The 24656-nt window shown below is 42.1% G+C and overlaps 2 protein-coding genes across 6 annotated transcripts; one reads left to right on the forward strand and one right to left on the reverse strand.

Annotated features, from left to right (window-relative positions):
• Positions 1–245: 245 nt before the first annotated feature.
• On the reverse strand, positions 246–15514 carry tmem255a (transmembrane protein 255A). 5 transcript variants are annotated; one of them, XM_085789393.1, is made up of 11 exons: positions 15465–15514; positions 14643–14728; positions 9312–9454; positions 8589–8651; positions 6451–6540; positions 5102–5167; positions 4839–4924; positions 4577–4648; positions 4014–4176; positions 3116–3262; positions 246–1801 (listed from the first exon to the last, which is right to left on the reverse strand). In XM_085789393.1, exons 2-11 carry the CDS (start codon positions 14698–14700, stop codon positions 1658–1660), a joined length of 1032 nt encoding a protein of 343 aa, XP_085645519.1. In that variant the 5' UTR covers positions 14701–14728; positions 15465–15514; the 3' UTR covers positions 246–1657. The 5 variants fall into 5 exon arrangements, with proteins under 5 accessions (XP_085645519.1, XP_085645520.1, XP_085645518.1 ...); XM_085789394.1 differs by lacking the exon at positions 15465–15514 and adding an exon at positions 14810–15177; XM_085789392.1 differs by lacking the exon at positions 15465–15514 and having other exon boundaries at positions 14643–15173.
• Positions 15515–18542: 3028 nt separating this feature from the next.
• Positions 18543–24474, forward strand: atp1b4 (ATPase Na+/K+ transporting subunit beta 4). Its single transcript, XM_085789397.1, has 9 exons — positions 18543–18786; positions 19028–19096; positions 19754–19970; positions 21659–21787; positions 21918–22022; positions 22354–22553; positions 23072–23128; positions 23221–23313; positions 23413–24474. Exons 2-9 carry the CDS (start codon positions 19031–19033, stop codon positions 23572–23574), a joined length of 1029 nt encoding a protein of 342 aa, XP_085645523.1. The 5' UTR covers positions 18543–18786; positions 19028–19030; the 3' UTR covers positions 23575–24474.
• Positions 24475–24656: the final 182 nt, after the last annotated feature.

Raw genomic sequence — 24656 nt, forward strand, 5'->3', positions numbered from 1 at the left:
TCACGCACTAAAGGGAAACAGCATTCATCCAGTTTCTTGATGTAGTTAAACCAGATTTACAGTTTACACCCATGCAGGGAGTTAAGTTAAATGCAAAATAATGTGAAAATACGAACATCCTGTTTAAAATTTGATGGGTAAATCTGCACTAAATTTTAATCTGTTCATGATTTCAGCCGACGACAACAATAGTAAATGAGGTATTGGACCAAAGTGGCGAAGGGGGGAAAAAGAAAAGCGCAATGTGAGTTACACAAAACAGTTTTTAATGGCAAGACAAAAAAAAAGAGGAACCGACACTTTATCAGCCCCTGAGAATGTGTAGTTTAAATTATAAAAAGCAGTGATTAAAGCTGACAGAGACTGGTTTCATGGATGTGGAGTTTACACTTCTGCCAACTCTTCTTCATGACCTTTCATCTCGTGTCAGTGAATCCAGCACTGACTGTTCACATTCATTGATAATTTCTTCACAAAGACAACACATTTCAGCTCGTCGATGTGACATTAGTAGTTACAGAGAGAGAGACATACATATGCTTACCTGCTTTGCAGCCTGCAGTGGAAAATACAATAAATAGGGATCAGAGTGTAATTATTAACTGAATTTCCTCAACAACTACTTTAGGTAGAATAGCTTATTTCTCTTCATTATCACTGTTCTGCAAAGTTCACCATACGTTGATCATCGGGATATTCTTTAACATGAAGTCAAGAGTTGATAAATAGATAACCATGATCTGTTTGCAAACCTTAGGCCTAACTGTGCTAAAAGAGCTTCTGTAATATCATACTGCTGTACATACGTAATGAGCATGTAATGCCTCCATTAACTTCGCCGTAGATAATGTACACGGACACTTTGAACTGCTAAAGGAAACGCCTGCTCGGGCCTACGACTCTACAGGTTTTACTTTAACTCTAGCTGATCCAGATTCAGGGAAGACGCCGAAGCTTTCGTCTATGACTCGGTATTAAAGTGACAACGAGGGTCATAGTAGCTGCACTCGCTTCAGTCCAGCTCCTCACAGTGTGAACGATGAAGATGTCGTCGCCGGTTACCGCTTGAAGCAGGAAGCATTTACACTACGTACTAAGAGAGGTGGATGTAAAGCATGAGCTGAAAGAGTTGTTGTTGTTGTTGTTGTTTCGACCTTGTAGAGATACATCCAGGTGACGGGGTGCTGTGGCGCTGGAAGTCCGTTTGCATTAAGGCAGATAGATGTGTAAACAGTCCTGGCTTTGAACTGGTTGTCTCTTCTGATGTGTACGTATGTGCACACACACACACACACACACACACACACTCACTCACTCTCACACACACATACACACACACAGTGCAGGCCAGAGTGTGAGTGGCGCCCTGGGAGACAAACACTTGCTCCCTTGTGTTGGGCTGAACTCAAAGTTAGTTAGTGTACTCTGTGGCCGTCCTCCTCCTCTTCTTCCTCTTCCTCTTCCTCCTCCTCCTCCTCCTCCTCCTCCTCCTCCTCCTCCTCCTCCTCCTCTTCACTGCAGCTCTGAACCGTTGTGAGGAGAAGCCCAGAGGCGTTGTGCATTCAAACCACTCACTCAGCATCTAACAACAAGCTGACCGCGCTCAAAGTGTTTTTTTTTTGTGTGTGTGTGTGTTTTTTCGTTGCTCAGAGCCGTCTTAGGGGCTGTACGGCGGGGGCTTCTCGTCGGGGTGGTTGTGAGGAGGCGAGTAGCGTGGGGGGACCATGGTGGGCCACAGGTGACTCGCTCCAGACTGGGATTCATCTGACAGACCGGAGGAGTCAGGGAACATGTAGGAGCCCTTCAGGAAAAAAGACACAACACAGCACTGATTAAAAAAAAGACAAATTCAACACACGTCTTCACTGCTTCTTCCTCCCTGACTGCTCACTGTGGCCGGCTGGAGGAGGAGGAGGAGGAGGAGGAGGAGGAGGAGGAGGAGGAGTCCTAGTTGTTCAAAACCTCTTCTATTTATGAATTATGCAGGCCACTGTGCTCATGGGAACCTTTTTGTAGCCTTCCTCAGATCTGTGTCTCCAAACCATCCTGTCTCTGAGCCCTGCAGGCAGCTCCCTCCTCCTCATGGCTCGGCCCTTTTTTTTGCTCTGATATTTACATGAATTGGTGAAGCTGAATCGCCCAGAGGTGGCCAGTGGTTTGCATCTGGGTAAAAGACGGACCCAAACTGCTGCTGGATATTAAACCCTTAAAGACCCCCTCCCATGAAAATCGTGTTTTTCGTGCTTTTCACATGTTCCTGTGGCATTTTTCTTGTGTTAGAGGACATATCAGCAGAGTTTTTCTGCCTTCAAATTGCTGTGAACCAATGGCAGACGCAAACTGGCAGTTTCAGGGAGACTGGAGGTGACGTGTCACAACTCCAGGGGAGGGCACTAGTCCCGCCCCGCTCTGCATCTGGCTCAGAGGTGAAAGCCTTGACAGCTTGGTGTATCTATCTACATATAACAGATATAGCTCACCTGGTAGAGCAGCTTGCACCGTGAGCAAGGACTATATTCCAGTCTGGTATCGAATCCCAGGGTGCAGTTTTACGCTAAGCTGTCAGCGAGGGGGGCGGCTGGGCGGGGCAGCGCAGTCTCCGTCCACCCTCCAGAGGTTCATTGCTAATGAGCTGCTGGTTTTAAAATGACCAAAAAGGGTCGCGGGAGGGGGACTTTAAACCTATTCCACCTTAAAAGCAAAGTTACACTGTCAACTTCCTATAATAAATGTTTGAATGACACCATTCACAGCTTCAGACTGCCCCTAAATTTGAGTGTGCAAGCAGATTTTTCATCTACTTGCGCATGAGCAACCACTAAATTTGCTGGGTTTTTTTGTTGTTTTTTTTAACACTGGTGAAAGTGGCAACTTAAAGAATCTGGTGTCTGTGATTACAGGTGCAAGGTAAATGTGTATAAGGATCATGAATGAAAATGAAATGTAAATATTTGCTTTGCAAGTTGATTTATGCAGTGTGCGCCCCTAATTTTTTTTTTTTTTAAGTTAGGGCCACTGTGCTATGTTAGTCTGGAGCCCTGCCATTATTTCATCTGAACTGAATGACCTGCCAATGATGAACAACTGTTCTGATGCACATCATGCGGCACTGTACCTGCAGGTCGTAGGCAGTGTACGGCGGCAGGCAGGGGGCAGTGTTGTAATACGAGTTGAGAGACGTGGTGGGCGGAGGAGGCTCAGACTGGACTGGAGCTGTGATGGCCTCTGGCTCAGAGGAGCTCTCCGAGGCAGCAGAGGGAGTCTGAGAAAAACGTATCATTCAGTATCCATCCACACACAAAGACTATATACAAACACAGTGCTAATATGAACATACAGTATCAGTCTAACGTTTGGACAAATCTTCTCATTCAGTGGTTTTTTCTTTACTTTCTGCATTGTAGATTCAAACCGAAGACATCAAAACTATGAAGGAACACATATGGAGTTATGTTGTAAACACAAAAATGTTTGTTAAAACAGAAGTGTTATCTGTTACTTGACCTAAACCCAATTGAGATGGTTTGGGATGAGTTGGAGGCAAAACAAGTGCCCACCCCCCTGGAAACTCCTTCAAGCTTGTTGGAAAACTTTTCCAGGTGACGACCACATGAAGTTGATGACAGACTGTCAAGGGAATGTGTATTTTGTGTATTTTTGTTTTCTACAATTTTAGAGTGAAAAAGGGAAACAAAGCAGCATAGGAAACCCAGGAGACTTGAGCTCTGGGATAACTTTGACCAAAGTATCAGACAAGATATTTACTATTTACATGCTGTGATAAATGTAAAGGGAATGTGTCATCTGTAACTTTATGCCTTTTGGAGATCATTCTTCCACTTGTAACTGTTGCTTAACAGAAATGTTGACCAGGGGTGCCCAAATCTTTACATGCTACTGTAATTCCTTATGAAATGTGTTATGTGCAATGAAAACAAATAAAAAACATTGGATGAGAAGGTGTGTCCAAACTTTTGACTGGTAGTGTAATAAGTATGATTCACTTAAAGTACCAGGTCCTTGAAGCCACCCAGCACTGCAGCGGTAATGACGCCAAGGAAGAGCGCCACGATGTTGAGGATGGTGGCGGACCACAGCAGGTGATAGAGGTGCACCACGTCCTGGCAGCTCCGCACATCCGTGTACTCGTGGTAGCCTCCACTCACCTCCACACTTCTAGCCCAGTGGGTGGGACAGAGAGGGAGACAGCCTACAGTCAAGCCACATACGTCACTGGCAGTGCTTTTGAAAGCTTTAAAAATAAATAAATAAATGCAGCTAAATGAACCACAGCAACAGCAATTTTGGTATTCAGTACACAGTGGAAGGCAAAAGACGGGTTTTGATTTATGGTTGTAAAAAGTTCAGATGGTTTCATTTCAGATCTGAGGAGAAGATGCTGCTACAGAGCTGGGAAACACAGATGAGAGCATGGGTGACGTTTTGGTCACACTCAGACAGGACATGCAGAAGAAATGTATTATGGATTATGTTAAAAACACTTCAAATATTAAAAAAAAAAGAAAAAAAAGTTGATAATGAATGTCTATTATGGGTCTAGAAAAAAGGGACCTACTTCCAAATCATGGATGACTTCCTAAACTTTTTCAAAACATCTTTATTCTGAAGTCCCATAAGAGGATGTTCTCTGAAACAAAGGTTAAAAAGAAAAGAAACATTCTTGTTCTAAAATCAATCAACACTGCAATGAAAGAAAAATCAAACATAACAATCTGCAAAAACTGCAGAGCAAGTACACATCAAAGGTCCAAACAATCAAAGCAACACAGCCAAAGCGAATAGCCTGTGTCAGGTGCTCGACCGCTCAGCATACTCACTTCCCGCAGTTGTAGAGTTCGCAACAGTAACAGGTGTTGCTCTTCACGCGCAGGTTACAGGACGAGCGCGATGAGTGACACGGGACCTGAAGGTCAAAAATTAGTTTACAATTCCTTCACTTTGGATCCATCATCTGTCAAAGTCCCTGAACAATGTCCTGGCTAGAAGACTAACTGGAAAAAGAGTTCAGGTCCGAGATATACTGAGGAGGAGGAATTGATCTTATGTCTGTGAACTTGAAGAGATAAAATGTGTTTCTTACATCGCGGTCAGACGCTGTCTCACTGGAGTGATACTCACAACGGCCGGCATACAGAGGTCTGAGGTCCTGCAGGGCAACAAACATCAATTTTATATATTTTCACACAATTCACTAACAGTTCACGACAGTTTTTTACACACAAGAACTCACACTGCACTTGATTTGTGCCGCACGAATAAAGGCTGCAATGTTTATAATGATTATAGGAGTGAAATCAAACTAGTGAGAAAGGCTGGAGGCAAATTGAGGCAACGAGATGCCACAGCTGCAATTCTCTCTCTGTTTTCCTATTGTGGGAAAACTCAAAGAGGGCAGAGGGCAGGCAGATCATCTGAGTTTTTTTGGTTTATTCACCTTCTCTATATCTATTTATGATTTTAAATTTCCACCGCTTTCAAAAAAATGTGGAAATATTCCCCATATAACCCCATTCTTTAACTACTTTATCAGATTTTCCTGCTTTGAAAACATGAAAGAAAGCTTAACTGTCATAAAATCAAAGCTTTGTTCATTGTCATACAGTCTCCTGCCCTCATTGTCAGGCATAAAAGTACAAAATAGATTTTCTCAGAAGAGATAATTCACTATAATGAGAATGAATTGTTGACTCTCGCTCTAGTATATTATGGTGGTTAATTCAGTTTTCGTGAATGTGAGTCACAAAGTTTTTATTGTGAATGCTGAGATTAGAAAGTATAACAATGTGTCCTTTAAATGCAAATCATTACTTTGAGTATAAGAAACAGTTAAAATCACATTGGTGATTACTACACACTAATCTCAAGCCCTGTTGTTTCACATGTTCTCAGTTATTCAAAGCAAGAACATCTCATAATCTTAAATATTCACATGTATCAAAAAACTCTCGCGGCATCATACTTTTCCTGTTTCTCTTTCATTCAACAGTCTCCGTCTTTAGAAAAAACCAAAACAGTTTGAGAAGAAAATTTTCCATTTTCCATTTCACTGACACCACTGGCAAATGAAAACCTGCTAATGGTGCCACCAATCTCCCCTTTCACCCAGCCTTAACTTATTTTGGCATAATTGTTTTAAGAGTGCATTAGCGGTTATTTATTATTTTATGTACATTGCGTCATGGAGAATAATCTCCACCACAGAATACAGTATGTCTGTCTCACTGAGCAGGGTGTGGCAGCAGCTCCAGTCTGCCCTGTGTGAGCACTGCCCCAGCAGATGGGCATACATGTTGCTATATTTGTAATGCAGACCTGCTATAATGGAGATGGCATTTATTAATACGCTTGTAATAAGTTGAAGCATTAATGTTATCCATATGCATAATTTATACATTTAGTTTAATAAGTAGAAGCTTCAGTGATACTTACAATATGCCTCGCAGCAAATACTCCATCAACAATAGCACAGCAGAAGGCGGCCACCACTCCGAAACTGATGAAGACTATAGAAGCCACCAGCTGAAAGACAACAGAGACGCATCATCATGTAATGATTTTTATGGATGTTTGAAGACTAGAAAGAAAATGTAGATGTGAACTAAATTTAAACTAGAGTTGTTTCTTTCTTGCCCCCTCTCACCACTTCTGTATTGGGTTACATTTGCAACACTAATGCGTATCATATGAATTCTCTGAATGGGATGGGGCTGGTGGTGGGGACTTGGTGGGTGGGGGGTGGGGTGGGGGGGGGGGGTTGTAGGCTGGGTAAAGGACGACACTGACAGAGCGTGGCGGTTGTCACCTAGCGTCAACGGTGGCACAGTGCCCGGCTCTTTATAGGCGCTGCAACTCTCAGTTCTCCTCCTTTAAGTCCACTATGAGTAACAGCATGTATTCAATTACACCCCACCCCACCCCACCCTACCCCACCCGGTCTGCAGGGGTGAGGCCGTGCTACAGATTCAACAGTGAGCTACATCTGTGCCAAGACTTCTGTGATTACAGTACAGCTGGTAACACGAAAACATCCAGACCCTGGGGTTCTCAACAACAAGTGTTAACGATCGGACGGACACGCTGCCTGTTAGTCGGGCTGGTCGTTGAAAGGGCATCTGTTGATCTCAATGATGTTAACGTCCATCGACAACAATTTAAGTTCTTGCTACTGAAAGATTTCTGTACGCCCTCCCTTCTCTTACTACTCTCTGAGGGACTCAGATGTTCACTCCTGTTTTTAGAGGACCAGTACTGGCACATGCAACACCAATTTGGACTTGGTCGTCAGTGGCGATGAAACAGTTTGCACCAAATGTGGTGGTGGGATGTGTCATGGGCCACAGGAGAGTCCATTAAACTCTTTAAAAGCTCACTAAAAGCCAGGATCTTTTCCCCATTTCCTTAACAAAGGGAGGCAGGATGTTGTTGGTGCATTTCTGAGGAATGTTTGGATCTTGACTTGAGTTGAAGCAAAAATTAAATTAAACTAATAATTTTACAATTTCTGCATTCAATGTACAGGCAAGACTTCAAAAGAAATGTAATAAAAAAGGAATCTATGTAAACGCATTTCAATAATGTATGAATTCTTGAATTATGGCCAAAAATGTATTTTGAGAAGTTACAGTGAAGCTTCATCTTTGATCATCACCAAAATCTAATCTGAGATGTAATAAATAACATGATGCCTGCGCCCTGCGGTCACAGCTGTTGCTTGTGTGCAGCCAGGCATAAAAATATACGTCAATATTTCTCAGAAAATGTTTGGACCAATAGTCTGATATCAGACAGCTGTATGTAAAAGTTTGGGCGCCCCTGGATAAATTGTTGGATAAAATTGGATAAATTCAATCTCTGTGCAATTTACATGGACAAAATATGGAATTCAATTAAAATAAAATTCAAACCCCACAAATATTCACAATTAAGTGTTTGGAAGCTGTTACTAATCAGTCTGAATCATCAACTTATATCAGCTCTCCTTAAAACGCAGTCGTCAAAAAATCACATGCCTCCATTAGTTCAGACCACAAATAATAACAACATGTTGACTTTTTATGAGGAACAACAACCCAGAGGTCATCTGGTGTAATGTGCCGCAGCTCAGTCAGTTGTGCCACACGTACGACACTGCGACTCCAGGCATCTGCACCGTGCTGCATTATGGGGAAAAGGTGTCACGATACAAACTCGTACTTCGTTTCAGGCCGACAGACCTTGCCCAGCACCTCCCACCTGCTGCTCCCATCTGCAGTTTCCTTCTCCACATTCCTGTGTGGACATCCGCCCTCTTCCACTTACACCCTATTTCTATTTCTGGCTGCATCGCTCCTGAAGCCCCAGGACACTTGCTCTGATACACAACACGAAGCTTCGCAGGCTCGAGAGCCAGGACTCACAGCCTAGGTCGCGTCTGCTCACTCTAACAACATAATCAAGCTGTAGCTGATGTTGAAAGGTAATTGGGGCTCGTGCGCAGTTTAATAACAGTGTTCTGTGACTGTAGAGACAAGTAGACACTGAGCACTGAAAGTGATCTCAATGCACAGCGGTAATATAAATCCTCTTACCATCTGCCTCTTGTTCTCTATCAAATGAGCACCGATAATTCCCAGAAAAGAGCCAAAGCCCAGCTGAGGAGAAAGAAAATCACTGTTAGGCCATTTATCTAATTTGACCATCAAGCTTTTATTTCATGGCACAGACTTAAGTGTTTTTCTCATGCTCTGGGGAAACATTACAGCAGCTTTATAATATTATTAACTTTTTATAGAAAGGCAAAACACATTGCGATTCATTTACTATAATTTGAGGATTTGTGAGATCCAGGTTTCTTTCAATCCAGTGCTGTACAATAATATTATTTCTTTGTAAATCTCAGTTATTTTCATCAGACTGTGATATCATACAATAGTCTGAACTATTAATCTGGTGTATTTAAGGTAAAAGCCATAAGAGGGATCTTTACACTGGCTGCGTTCCTGGCAGCTCTTTATGTGAAACACAATGTTAAAAGCCAAGTACTGTGAAGAAAACAAATGTATGGACTGAGATACTTTGCCTCACTCAGCTGCTAATGACAGTGATGCTGAATAATGAATGTGGGGAAAATTCACCCCTCAGAGACCTTCAGTAATTATGTTCATCAGTGTCCAGGAGCGGGAAGAGCTCACTGGACACACTCACACTTCACTTACACATCACTTTTAATGAAATCTGACAGGGAGCAGGCCTGCTGCTGTTGCTGTTGCTGCTGCTGCTACTGCTACATGTAGGTGTGAATGTGCACTCACAATTACTCCTGGATAGTAGCCACCCACTGTGATGTTCTGCGTCCTGGTAGTTGCTGCCAGGCCAAAGATGAGGATGAGCACGGACACGATGAGCAGCAGCACCGTCACTATTATGGATTTCCTCTTTCTCCTTTTAAAGGAACCTGCAAGACAGCAGATTAGTGAACATCACGGCTAGCATCACACAAGATTAGAAGGTCCTACAACAACAGACCAAACCACTGTTACTGTCCTGGATTTGGCCGGTGCATTTTTTTTTTTTTTGTCCTTCAGTCTTGGATCCTCTGCACATTCCTTTTAAAATAAAATAATGGAGACCACATTAAAGGGCGCAGGCTCTCTTTAATCTGAGGAACTCTAACCCAGTTTAGAGGAACTGTGTGGAAGATAAAGCGCTTTCAACGCATAGTTCCCAAACTGCAGTGGTTCCTAAGTAACTGAAGCCTTGGCTACTAAATGTGCAGTGGTGTGTCATTTCATTAGCTCATTCACAAAAAAAGAAAAAAAAAAGCTCACACTCAGAGTCTCAGAGGTGACTGAGAGCTGAGAGTTGCCATTTTAATCCAAGTTATGAATGGAGTGTCCCTTTAATATGAATAAAGAGTTGACCATACAAGTGAGGACGATGATAACAAGGGGGAAAAAAAGAGGAAGCGGTAGCCAGAGGTACTTGGTTTCCCAAACTGAAATGACGGAGGACATTTCTCTGTCAACGATCAAGAGAGGCCTTCACAACCAAAACCGCAGAGGATTCATTAGGGCGCAAACACAAAAAAAAAAAAAGAGAAGAGCTCTAGGACAAAAGATCGACTAAAGCCAGTCTCTGTCAAAATGATGGAAAGAGGAAAGTGTGGAGGGAAAAAGAGACGGCTCATGATCCACAGCCGCTGTCAAACATGGTGGTGGTGGTTGTTTTATGGCTCCAACAGGTATGCCTGTCAACAGAGTTGGTAAAGTGGCATTTATCACTGGTTTCACTGCTCATGGAAGCAAAAGGGACAAATACAGAGGGACAGAGGAGCATCTGTGATCAGATTCAGTCACATGCATCCAAACCTATTGGATGATCCGAACTATGCGGCTAAAAAAAAAACACAAAAAGCTTTTCAAGAGGTGGAATATGACCTGATCTGAGTTTGGCTGGGCTGTAGTCCACCTAGTGAGGGTCACACAAAAGCCAGAGAGCGTACAAAAGAGGTGCAACTGGTTGTGAAGTCCTGGGAGAAAATCTAGCCTAATGCCCGCTGGTCAAAACTTCAGTCAGACATACACTGGAGGGACTTCACGCTAAGTGGCAGGTGTGGTGACTGTTTTATCTGTCCTATTACATCTAAACCTGCTAGTGCTATAAGGTATGACACATATCAACCGTTATTTTTTATTTCAAAGTGAGCCTGAAGAGAAAAAGTATAACTGCCTGAACTGTGGGAGCCACTTAGAAGTTGTGATGTAATGATGGGAAGTAGTTAAAGACTTCTGATGGAACTGGAGTCTCTCTGGCTCTGCCCTTTTGCCCATCAGTGGCTTCCTCTGTTGAAGTGTCTGAGAGCAAGGTATCAAATGCCTGTTGCTTGGGTTTAATCAAATGTACAGACTTTCTAGTACAACATTATCTCTTTTCTTTACTATCCATCCTCTACAAGCCCAGAAAAGAAACACAAACATGGAAGTTCACACTACAAAGGCTGTAACTTTGGAATAAAAATAAAACGTGAGCCACCCAGACGACTGAAGCCTAGTATTAACTTCAGATAAGCACATGTTTTCATTATGACGGCAAGTAAACCTGTTTGACCTGACAGCTGTTTTAAGACAGATTCCAGTTGTGAAATGTGTCTTTAAGAGAAATATCAAAAGAAAACAATTTGCTATGAAACAGTCAGCACCCAAACAGTCAGAAATAGGCTAGACCTCCTCACAAAAATGTTTTAGCTACTATTTACTATTCATTATCAGAGTGTGGCAGACTTATAAACATTTACATAGAAATTACTCCCACAACCACAGCAAAGCTCAAAACAAATGTGTTGTTGACTGTATTCTCATTTGTCCAGGTCATAGTATTTCAAAGGAGGTTAAATCGAAAGCAACTGGACTTAGTTATTTATCTAGGAAGACGTTTCACCTCTCATCCAAGAGGCTTCATCAGTTCATACGCATCTGACCAGGCTGGGACTGGTCCAACTATCTGGTGTGGAGACTCACTATTTAACCTCTTGTGCGGGCGTTCACAAGGGTGATGATGTCACTGGTTCCCTTTTGTGCTCCAAGTGCCAACGACAGTCGTTTAAGTGACTGTCTTTGATGGAAAGTTGGTTTCGACTTCGTTAGTGCCCTATGTTGTTGTAACGACAGTCATTGGAGTCACTTGCCACAGCAAATGTGTTGACTATTTCTTAAGATTAGATATTTCCAAAGAACGACAATTACTTCTAACGTTTCTCATGATGAAAAAAAAAGTCTTGGCTTCCAATATTTCAGTAAAAAGAAAAAAGAAAAGACAAAATCAAAAAAAATTAAAATCCTGGTGGCCTAAACCTCTACCACAGATCACATAACCACAATGCCCCTCTTATCTAGACAATATGCATTTACTACTGTAGATGTTACTCATCTACCATCTGGTAAATGCATATTGTCTCATGTCTCCATGACAACAGTATGCTCCTAGAATCAACCGTTCGTTATCAATGAGTCTAACACGAGTTTAAAAAAAACTGTTTTACATCACTAATATGCCAATATATGCAGAGAGGCACATCACGTACGACATTTCTGCAATGTATTACCAGAGTTATTGTGTTCAAAAGTCAGTTTACTCCTAATTAGGCCAATTAAGTCAATAATTAGCTATGGCAATTCATACCCTTTGCATGGGCTGCATGCTATTTGCTATCAATATGAACTTGTTATCTTAAGTGTTACAGAGTCACAGCAGTTTCATCATTCTCTCATTAATATGCAAATACATGCAGCAAGGCATGCTATAGCCTAATCAGCAGACTTCCTCCATCTGGTGCACCCGTGGTATGACGTATGTGCTGTGCATTGTTTTTGATTGATCCTGTTCAGACTTCAGAGTAATGAGTCCACTTCTGGATGGAAAAATACACCTGACTGAGGTATGCAAAGGTAAAAAAAAAAAAACATCAGCATGTTCAAAATATCAAATAATTGTATTTAAAAAAAAGGAGAACCATGAAGTAATAATAACAGGTGTGTTAAGGAGCCATGTGTTTACTGTGTGTAAGAGCTGAGCAGCCTCTGGGATTGTGCTTCGTTTAAACTGCTCAGATTTAAAACAGATTTGTCTGAATCTCCTCTCAGAGGTCATTTCCTCACAGAGAGGAGCTGCTGCATGAGAGTCATCTCTAACAACATTCAGGGCCTTCTGGTGACGTCAAACTTTAAAAATTGAAGAGAGAGGCTGGTGGGAGTGGCCAGTAATTTTAGATGCAGTCTTAACTATTCTCTCTGTGTTTCAGCAGCAGTAAATCGACCGCCTGAACAAAACTGTGACAGAGAAAGTTGCACCTGCCTCTGATTGTTTGACAGAAAAGATTTGATCCGTTCAGTTTATTCTGCAGTGTTCCCACGGCTTCCCGCAGAATAACAGATGAGCCAAGTCACCATGTGCTCTTTTATCAATCTGTGGATAGGTGGAGTTGGAAGCCACAGACAGGCAGGACTTCATTGCTGCTGAATACTGATGCTCCAACCTGGAGATCAATAAGAAACTGCGCTCTCTGTAACTCAGGATGCAACTACTTCAGTGTTTGTCACTAGACGAAGAGGATAAAACATATGGCTTCAGTCAGATTTTGTCACCACAGTGTCTCCACAAAGATGTATAATCTAGAACATACATCCAATTTTGGAGATCTGGGGATTATATTACAACAACAACAATGTTATGAGATACTTCCTCTTGTGTTCATTTAAAAACTAATATCAAATGCTAAATTACAGTTAAATTAAATGGTGCATGCTGCTGGTTTGCATCAGTGACGTTAATCATGAGTGTCTCTGTTTTCAGATCCCATCCTTTCACTTTTAATCCCATAAAAGTGATCATATCTTTGCAAACATCACATGGAAATGCTGGTCATTTTCACATCTTAATACATGATGATTTCATTTGAGGTTTTAAATCCACACATTTCTGATGCATTTGATTTGTATCATTATCTCCTGGCTCTGCCCTGTGGGATTTTTGCATGGGACAGGCCTGGACAGGTAAGCTTTTTATGCTGCAAATCAGGCAAGACTAGATTTGTATATCATGTGACTTCCACTGAAAAGGTTACAACTGTAGGAGTCAGGGGGTGTTATTTGTCTTACTGTGCAGGAGTTAAATTCAATCCATTTTACTCACCACACTAAATGAAACTTAATACATATTTCACAGCCATACCAGCCATGGAATAAAATATATAAATCAAGAGCAGCACAGGTGATATGGCATTGCATTATTTACTAAGTGCATGAATTTATTGACATGTCTATCATATTTCTGTCAGTATGTCTCTGCTGTATATAAAGATAATTCCCATTAAATCTGGACCTGGACCTGAACAAGCAGAGGAAAATGTATGCGTAAAAGAGTAGAGTGATTACCTACTCAATCACTCGTTACAGCTAATTCGTGTATTACTGAAAACAGTGGTTCTCAAACACTCCTTATGAATAAGAGGTGAAGAGGTCTGATGAAGCTAATATGGATAATCCTTCTATTTGTCTCACAAATGCAAAGCTGCATCTGATCCTCCACAGGATATACGGTAGCTACTTAACTCCAACTATATCTACTGTACTACCTGCACTGACATGTAGCCTACACAAATATTTCACCGAATCTCCTTTTCACGAATTGTGCATTTCATATTCCTTTAATCGCCACGAACACAGCCGACAACATCCTGCTTAGAAATCTGTGTCAGTCAGTTACCAGAGCCAAACATCCAGCCTGCTGAGGTTACTCAACGTCGCCGCACCTGCAGTGACGCGCTGCGGCCTGGACGTGAAAAAAAAAACAACACGATCTGGTGATGCAACGAGTGTTTTGTCTGCTTTTGTGAGGAGGAGATGGTCTGCTTTTGTCTACTTAAGCAGCACAAATAATACATGTGATCGGATAAAATATTAACCTTAAGTGTGCGCTATTTAAAGAAGCTCCGGTGATCAATAAGACATCTGCAGTGGAGTAAAAAAAAAAAAAAAAAAGGAGTATAGGCTATTATTGAATTGATTAAAAAAAGAAAAAAAAACCTGCTGCAGACACGCCGTTGACCTTGCACACACACTCACACACTCACACGCACACACACCTACCCATGCTTGTTTCTGAGAGAGTCAGTCCGCTGGATTGGAGGCTCTGAGATGGAGGCATGCTGGCTGGATGTTTCGATCACGATCCTCTTGTAGATTAAAAAAAAAAAAAAACACAGTCACGACTAAATGTTACACGTTGTATGTTTGTGTTGGAGCCAAGTGTTTACAATCAGGAGCCAATGCGGACGGCGTGGTCGCTTGGTGAGGCATTATCTGAAGGCGAAGGCAGCAGCAGCAGTCCTCCGTCCCCGCTGAACCCTCTATGCGTCCGGCTCATTTACATCCCCGTGGCTGTGGACACGTTTCTCGGTGTCTGTCCTCACTGTGTGTCGGTGTCTGTCGGACAGCAGGTCGCTGCCGCCGCTGCTGCTGCTGCTGCTGCTGCTGCTGGTGGTGGAGCTGGTGGTGGTGGTGGTGGTGGTTATTTGCGCATGTCACAGTCTCTACACACTCGAAAAGACGTTACTCTGCCAACGTAACCACAATTACCAATTTAAAGTATGAGAACATGATCGATATTGTTCGTATGGTGTTATCTCTGTCGATAAAATCTAATTAGATACGTGTATAAATCCACAGAGCCATACATCTTCCGCCATTTTTTTTTTTTTTTAAAAAAGGATATCAGTTAAAGTAGTAACTGTAACGGTAAACCTTTCGTTATAAGATAATTGATACAAGCTTCAAACAGAGAAATAGGTTTGGGAATTAAAACTGTTCCTGTATAGATTAGCTTCTGCTTTCTATTTATTTCGTAGCTAATTTAAGTAGGTTAATGTACAAAAAATTAAGATTAAAGTAACGGTAATCTGTTAACGTTACCTGTCACGACCCTTCATGTCTCCATTCAGGGGCTTTACCTGAGAAAAACGGTTTGAGTATCAGCCTGCTTTCAAGCATGTATATAGACTCAAATAAATTTAGGTTGGATATGTTTTTAAGTGTTTCATCCTGCTCTCTTTGTTAATTATATTAATTTTGAGCTAATTGTGCAGATAATCATTCAACAGTGCTCGTTGAGGAGAAAGTGCAGGTTACTATGAGCAACGAGCGCCGCCAACCGTCAACACGACAACGGTGCGTTCAAGAGCCATGGGACATTTCAGGGAGCAGCACACACATTATTCAACAAAATGACATTATTCTGCTGTAATGGGCACGACGTCAGTTTAAAATACTTTTGTCGCTGACTCAAAGAAAAAAGAATCCATACTCTTGTTTGGTAGCTGATTAATTACATTAGTTTAGCCATGTATGTCTGTGGAAAGTCAAAAAATCCAAGGCAGACTTGACAGTGACAAAACACTGATTTAAAACACCTGTGTGTCAGCCTGCCCTCAAAAGTTGCTGTGGTGATTTTACCTGCTTATTCTAAACTGAGTGAGATTTTTAGTTAAAATGAAGACCTAGGCTTAAACCAGTGCAACTCAGGGTAAACACTTAAACAACCCTAACTGTAATCACTGAAAAAATACTGAAGTGGGCCCCTGCTCCTTCATTGCTTCGTTCACTCCTTCATTCTTTTTCCATAAACTGTGTATTTGTCATGTTTTATTTATTTCAACCAGGGCAGCTATGACGGTGAGCGACAGCAACAGACAACTTGCCTGTCATTCTGATTTTAAACTTGTGTCTCATGAAACTTTTGGTTTTCTTGTTTCCAAAGTCATACCAGGCATGTGAAAACGTAAAATAGGGTGGGTGGGTGTCCTGTATTGATTCAGTAAGGGACAGTGCTTTTTATTTTTCAAATTGGGATGATTCTGTAGTATATCTGCAACAATCCAGTATTTTACAGGATGATCCAGTATTATTATCAGTTTATTCATCATGTTAAATCATGTTTTGGGCAATTCCTGTGTAATTACTGTGTTATGTCTGTATAATAACAAATTAATTGTGTTTTGTGCCAATATTATTAAGTATTGAGCATCAGAAATTGTGGTGTAAGATAATAGTATGGTGGAGCTGAGGGCTTGACATATCCATCTGGATATCTCTTTGGGAAATGTCATTGACTTTGAACTGGGAGGCTGGGGTTCAAATCCCATGTGGAGCAAAGGGGAAGAAGAGGAAGAGCCGGAGGCAGGCGTCGTTGTTCTCGACTAAAGAATGGGGGAACTGGCACGTAGCAAATGATTGACAGTAAAATAGGTGATAAACACCACAAACATCCTAATAATCTGTTTTAAAACACCTGTGCCCTCATGGGGATTTTTACCTGCTGAGATTTAGTTGAAAATAAATGTAGCCTACCTCTGAAAATTCAGGATTACAATTTAAATATCCTGTTTATCACATAAGGCTCACATTTAGGCTACATGTCTCCCTAAATGAATTGGTCCGGCGTGATCTCTGCCAAAATGGGAATCAAACCAGTGACCTCATATCATATTGTAGAGACAGACATCTCTCTCTGAACATTGACACCAAGGAGCTGTCGACCTGCCTGTGTGCATTAGGGTGTGTGTGTGAGATTATAGTGAACTGAATTAATGAATGACTGAACTCCTGCACTGACATCATTGATTTCTTTTTCATTTTAAAAGTTCAACACTGAACTCTTGTGGATATAAAGTATAGAGGTGTAAAGTCTGTTCAGATCTTAATGGCTGCTTCCCATGCATCCACACATGTATCATAGGCTATATAAAGATAATAAAAGTGATAATAAACTTTAATTTAGTGCATTTTTCATACAAGTGCTTTATAGTAATACACCCAAATTGCTCTCTAATAACCAAACAAAACTGTCACATAGTACACTGGGGGTCTAACAGCTCCAACCTTATTGTCTGTGGAAAACTTGATTTGATTCAAAATGGGTTTTTTCAGAATATGCATTAGCCTACTGAATAAAGGTAAGGACTACAAAATATGTTGTATACAGCCAAATGAATGCATTAACTTGGATTATCACACATCAACTGTAGCCAGATTTCACATTCACACAGAGTAGGAGTGGATGTGGGGTCAGCAGGGGCCCTGCAGCTCATTTCTGCCCTGGAGACCACAGGACGGGTCACTCTAGCCATGACATCCATGCCAAAACGCACATGCAGGGGCAAATATCGATTGTATAACTGCAGCAAAGTTGTGTAGATTATTAGTCCTATATAGATATTTAGGAACATGAGATGCCAAACATTGTGATGGATTTCTTCCTCTTTCCAAATCTCTTTATTTCATGAGAGGAGTCATTGACCATGAGTGTAAAATACACGCGCACATACACACAATGACACGCACGCACAGGCAAACAACGTGCACGTTTTTGCCGCGCAAATGTCAAAGAACAGCTTTTTTTCCATGACGCAATTTCTCTTTTCATGTAAAAGAAGAAGCAGAAGAGAAAAAAAAACCCACCCTCAGAAGTCCCCCTCTCTCACTCTTCCATGGGGTAACAGAGCGATACGTGACCGGAGTGCAGATGCAGTCAGGATGAGGACTACTTGAACTCCACCGGAGGAGAGCTTATGGTAAGCAGTTGCTGCAGGAGTCTGTGGGTGTGCTGCTGGCCTTGGCTGCAGGTTTAACGCGCATGCATGTGCAAGAACAATACCACATGACTGATACTTAATTTATGATGCCTTTAGGTTTAGTTTGGTGCCAATTTAACGCTCGACCAATAATAATAAAGATAATAGACATTAGAGAAAGACATAAAAAAAAAAACAACAACTCCAGATTGTTGCAGTGTCTTTTGTGCACGTACAGTAACGCAACCAGGCAATGATTGACAACGCAGTCTTGTGTTGGGATCAGCTATAAATATTGTATTCAGCCTTTGATTCAGTCTTAGCCCAGCTTAGCAGACAATGGCTGATGGTGTGCGTGTACTGAATGCACTGCTGTGGTGCAGGCCGCTGCCAAAACGTCTCTGGGACCAAAAAGAAAAAAAAAAAGCACTTTGTATCCCACCCCCAGTTTTCCCCTGTCCTGTCCACCGTTCATTCACTATGATGCGCGCTTAGTTGAAGGAGGTTCTCCACTCCCGATCCCCTCTGCACGCCTAAAACTTTCTAATGAAATCCCCAAACACTTTTTGACAAACATTATTTTTTTTCTCCTCTAGGGGTCAAGAGGTTTTTTCGACATATTAATCATCGTTTTTTTTTTTTTTTATTGAAAAGAAAACGTTCAGGTATGTCAGATTTATTTATTTATTATTGAAAATCTATTTATTAGAAGTTACAAGGATTAATTCTAGTGTCTGAGTCTAGTTGGAGGAGCTTCGCTTTAGTGGCTGTGATCAGTGATGTGAAGTAATGTTGAAAAATTCTTGCAGAACTTGACAAGTGTGGAGATGTAGAGATGTGTGGCTTTAATTCGATGGGCTCGGTGGATGTGATGGGTTTAACAAGTACCTTTTTCTTTCTGCGAAGAACATGGAGCCCAGTTCCACAGAGGGAGGAGCTGAGGACAAGCTCCTTAAAAATAATCCGTCAAGTCCTGTAAGTGCTGACATTAAACAGAAAACATCACTTTCTAATCACTTTATTCACTGAGGCAGATGAAGGTATCGTTTCCACTAGCACTGACTTGTCTCTTTTACCTGCAACACAAGCATTAACTCAACAATCAAGAGGTTTTTCACTAGCACAAAACTCAAAAAAGCTGGTTATACAGAATTTTAAACATTTAAAACAGCAGATTCGTTTTAAAGGTCAAGCTTTTCACAAATGAAATTACTTTTCGGTGACACTCACGAGTGTCCTTTCGGCTCCTCTGGGATCTGTGTGTCCTGGCCGGCGGATGCTGAGAGTCAGTGAGTAACATCTGGCTGTCAGAGTCACCCTCCAGCTCTGCTGTCTGCAGCTGCTTGCTCCAAGCAGGAGGGTCCACTCAGAGGAGGTCAGCTCTCCCAACGAGTGCCAGAAAGGTCACCAGCGGGTTTATAATTTGCAGAAACAGGGGACAGGACCATCAGTGCGATGTTCATTAATATGCAGCGCACTCTCTGGCAGTTTATATTATCTGTCATACTCGGATCAGAAGGCATGCCATTTATTTCCTGCGGCGATTTGCAAAGAAAATAGGCTGAGTGCAGAACTTAGCAGCTGAGAAGTATGTGTGGTGAGGGCTTTTTCTCTTCTTCTTCTTTCCACCAGCCTCACAAAGTGATACTCAAACATGGACAAGAGCTGGAGGAAGAGCAGGAGGAGTTGGCCGAGCACCAGCCTCTAGAGCAGGAAGACCTGAACTTTGAGAGATGGAAGCGCAGGCCGATACCTCAGAGGACGCTGCACCAGAAGATAGACGACGTGAAGAAATACCTGTGGAATGCAGAGACCAGCGAATTCATGGGTCGCTCTGGGAAGAGCTGGAGTGAGTTGATGACACAAAAAGTTCTGGGGTGTTGGGATTTAATGGCGAGAGGGATGGTGGTGGTGGTGGTGGGGCGATTGGATTAATGCAAAAGTACTTGTGTTACTCAATGTGTGAAATGATTACAGATGTAAAGCTTGGATGTGTTACAGTCGAACGGTCTTAAACCAGCTTAAGAGCAGACGTGGTGTTTGAATATCTTTTTTAAAAGTTGATTTCAGGGACGGTTAAAGAAGTGAGAAATGTCTCCGCGGTCCAGTGACTCTTGCTCACTGTGCTGCGAGTGTGTGTCCCTATGTTCGATGTTTACATAGGTGCATGGACAATTCAGAGTGTCCTAACAAAAACAGACTGCCTGGGGACGTGTCCGCAGCGGGAGCGCACTGTTCCGGGCCTCGCATTGGCCAGGAATCACATTCCTCTACATCTTACCATGCTCTTCACAGCCTCTTTCCCAAAGCCTCGGCGACCTCATCGCTGAACTTAACATGCTTATGGCCCCTCCGTTGCAGCTAAACACGTAGAGATGTTCACGTCTTTTTTTTTCCATAGAGAACACTGCCAAATTGAGCTTTAGGACTTTTTTATGGGGGGGGGGGGGGCTGAGGGGCGACAGACAGGACAAGTTTGTTGAGTCAATGATGATGGAGCAGCCTCTTGGTATTCCAGGGTAGCTGTTATATGACGCTATTGAGCCCCCCGCCCCCCCCCCTCACTCCCCTCCCTCACCCTCTCCCTCAGCTCCACTGTACACAATGCCAAACATGATCCAACTGAGTAGAGAAAAAAATATCCAACGAAAAGTGTGTGTTACTTTGCAAAAAAAAGCTGCAACATTGGATCCCAGAGCCTGTTTCAGCTACATACAACCAGTGTGTGCACAATTTGTAGAGGACAAGTGGAGGGTGGGCGGGGGGGGGGGGCCCATGTGTCTGCTGAAGAAAGGCGCCTGAGTTGAAGTCTGTGCTGTGTGTCCTGTGAGACAAGTGTGTAAGAAGGGACACAATACCAGAGTGGGGTGATTGGGGCTCCTTGGAGCTGGCCGGGCCTCTATGGCTGCAATAGACCTTCACTACGATGGCAACCGGAGGTTCACTGTGTTCCTGAGTGAAAGGACAGCTGGGAGAATTCTCACTGAGCTGAAACAGAAAGGCCTTTGTGGCTCTGGGGACGCAAGGCTGGCTGCAGCAAGTCCCCTGTGAAATTGTCTGCACAGCAAAAGCCATTTAATGTGGGACACGTTTAGCTTGATGAGTCGCTAATGGACTTTTAATTGAAAATTACAGAACAGAAATCGAGTTCTCAGGGTTTTTCCTTTTTTTTTTTTTTTTTTTTTTTGCAGGGTTGTCAAATTAGCTCAGTGCAGTGTAATTTATAGCAGAAAAAAAATGATTGAGTTATTTGAAGGGGCCAGACACGAGGGGGAGGGGGCTCTGCTTTTGTATCAGTAAACAAATCAGTGACCGTCCTGATCAAGGACAGTAGCTGGAGTCCAGACAGACGGACCACACTGTCCCAGCAAAATGCCTTTTTTTTTTTTTATGCCTCATTGTTTTCCTCCACTCGGATCACAGTCAAAACTTATTGAGACATGAGTAGTTAGTTATGTAAGTCACTATTGTGCAAACTCTGCATCGGAAATATTCACCCCAATAACTCTCTCTCTCTCTTTTCTACACCTCTTTCAGGCCTCATCCTTCTCTTCTACGCTGCACTTTATATATTTCTTGCAGCTATGTTTGGCGGCTGTATTTTTTGCCTCATGTGGTCTATTAGTCCCTACCATCCAACCTTCAATGATAGAGTGATGCCACCAGGTAAATATAACCCCAAGCTCCAACCACTCCTCTGCCACTTTCCTCTCCACTCTCTGCTCGACTGTCCTTCTGTCTGTTGCGTCTACTTGAGTCTCGGCACAGTTGACTGTCTCATGGTCTCCACTGGCAGGTATGACGATGGCCCCACACCTAGAAGGCCACGACATCGCTTTTAACGCCTCTGATCGCAAATCCTGGAAGAAGTACGCCAGGTCAATGGATGAATATCTACGACGTGAGTCTTTAGTGGGACTGTGTTATAACTGGGAGGTCTGACGGGGTTGTTGAGTTTGTTTTAAACGAAAGTGGGTAAGCAACGAGTTAATCCCCATCTTCATTACCTTTGTCCCCCTTTTTTCCATTCGGATCTTGCAGGGCATTCTGGGAAGGGAAGCCTCTTTGTGGGCAGAGTGCAGCCATTCAGTTTTTTTCACACCCCGCTTTTGTCAAGCTTCCTTAATCAGAGGCCTGAGCCTGGCATGGCATTGCTGTTGCAAAGGTTTATTTATGCCCTCCTCTCTCCCTCTCTCTCCCTCTCTCCCTCCCTCCCTGATCTTCATTTTCAGCATATAACGATGGCGCTCAGGAGAGGAAGAATATCCGCTGCACACAGGACAGATACTTCATGCAGGACGACCTGGAGGAGAGCGCAGAGCGGAAAGCGTGTCAGTTTAAGAGGTCCTGGTTGGGGGACTGTTCGGGGCTGCAGGACCCCCACTATGGCTATTCTCAGGGAAGGCCATGCGTCCTCCTTCGAATGAACCGGGTAAGACGACGAGGGTTGAGCCGCCAAAGACCTGTAAATCGGTGCACCGTGATTTATACTGGGCCCAGAAAACAAAAGAGGGACCATCAATCAGCCGGCACACAGTGTGTTACTGTACTGCTGAGGCTCCCAGGTTTCACAGTGAGTGACACCTTGTGGCCGTGTGAGGGAGAGGATGGTCATACACGAGGCCGCTCAGCACCGGCTGTCTGGGATTTGATTTTGAATGTTATCTTAATATGGTAATCTCACCGTGGAAAGTGTTTATATTTGTTATACAGAAGAAACAGTTACACCTAACAATGTGATTTTAAGTTTTTATATGTAAATAATTTATCCTGCTGAGATGTAGATAGTGTCCAACCACTGTAGGCCTATAATAATAAAAAAAAAAGGTTTCAACTTACCAGGTCTTGTCAGGTAGACAAGATAAGACATTATAGTCCAAGTTTAAAGACATGTCGAACAAAAATAAAGAAGAAGAAAGTCCCTTTGACACTGTTCTTACTCTTCAATAGATTCTTGGTTACTTACCTGGCCACGGCAAAGCAGTAAATGTGACTTGTGGAGTAAAGGTACAGAAACTGTCAAAGCTTTTACATTTAGACATTCAACATGTCTGAAAATGTGATAATTGTGTCATGAATGTAACTGTTTCTTGTTTCAGAAAGGACCAGCAGAGGCCTTGGGAGAAGTCCAGTTTTTTCCCAAAAGCATTTTTGACCTGAAGTATTACCCATACTATGGGAAGCTGAGACATGTGAGCGAGAGTTTCATAACTGTCTGTCAATATCTGCTTTGGTCATTTCATTTAAGTCTGAACTATCATAAAACGTCTAATCTGTCTTCTACGTCTCAGGTAAACTACTCTGCACCGGTGGTGGCCGTGCGTTTTGCAGGGGTGCAGTACGACGCTCACATCCAAATTAAGTGCAAACTAAACGGAAAGGGCATCATCAACGATTCCCCCACTGACCGCTACCTGGGCAGTGTGACCTTCTCCTTGGAGGTGGGAGCGTAAAGGCGTCGCTGCCAGCAGGATGCTCCTGTGACAATGAGGCTGGAAAATGTTACACGGGGAAAAAAAATATATTTTGAACCATTATTTTCCATGAAATATGTAATTTCCCTCTCCTCATCTTTCACTTAAATATCCGTTGTCTTCTGCTGTGAAACAAATTCCTCAAGAAGTAGATATTTACTCTTGTGTTTTTCTGTTGTTATCTTTGTACCCTGAGCGTGCTTCTGGCACCTGCACCCACAACAAACAGTGCTGAGCACAGGACGAGTGCGTAGAGTGAGTTACAATTGAATTCCTGATATTTTGTAATGATTAGCAAGATTAATCAAACTAAATTACACTCTGCCCAATAGTTAGCAATTTCTGGCTATGCAAATCCAATTATAACTTAAAACATTAATAGGAGATTAGAAATATTGTTTTGTCGGGTTAGATTTATGGTTTTGTGTGCACATTTTTTGTGTGACAAAGTGTACTAATTTGTTTTGCATTATATTTTTCAAACATGTATATTGTAAGAATTCAAAGAAGTATCATGCAAACACTGAAAGCAGGACTTGTGCTGTACTTACACAGTAAAAAAAAAAGAGACATAATAAATGACTGCAAATACACTTTTAGTATATTTTTGTTGAATAGAGCAGAATTTATGAACAAGTATCACGAGCCACTTCTTGCCTTCTTTTGTAAAAACATTTTGCTTTTGAAAATGAAATACTACACAAGACTGATCAATAAAGGACATACTGTACTGTGAAATAGTTTGTGAAAGGTCTGTACCATTTGAAGTATAACTACTTTGTGGTAGTATTAATCCTGCCTGAACAGTGCTACTAAACTTTGCATCAATGTTGTATTTATTCCTATTATAGTTCTTATAATAAATACAATGTTCTGGTATGTACTGTAAGTTTTCTTCCACATGGGACTAATCCTCGATTGCGCATTAACATATTTTCACCATTCATTTCAAATTTATATATATTTTTTACAGGTAGATACATTTGGATAGCGACTATCATACAAATAATTATTTACACTGAATTTTAACTATTAAATGATGACATTTTAGAGTTTACAAA

The sequence above is a fragment of the Trachurus japonicus genome, chromosome 10, assembly GCF_045865225.1.
Source record: "Trachurus japonicus isolate A0001 chromosome 10, Traja_1.0".
In the NCBI taxonomy this organism is placed as follows: Eukaryota; Metazoa; Chordata; class Actinopteri; order Carangiformes; family Carangidae; genus Trachurus; species Trachurus japonicus.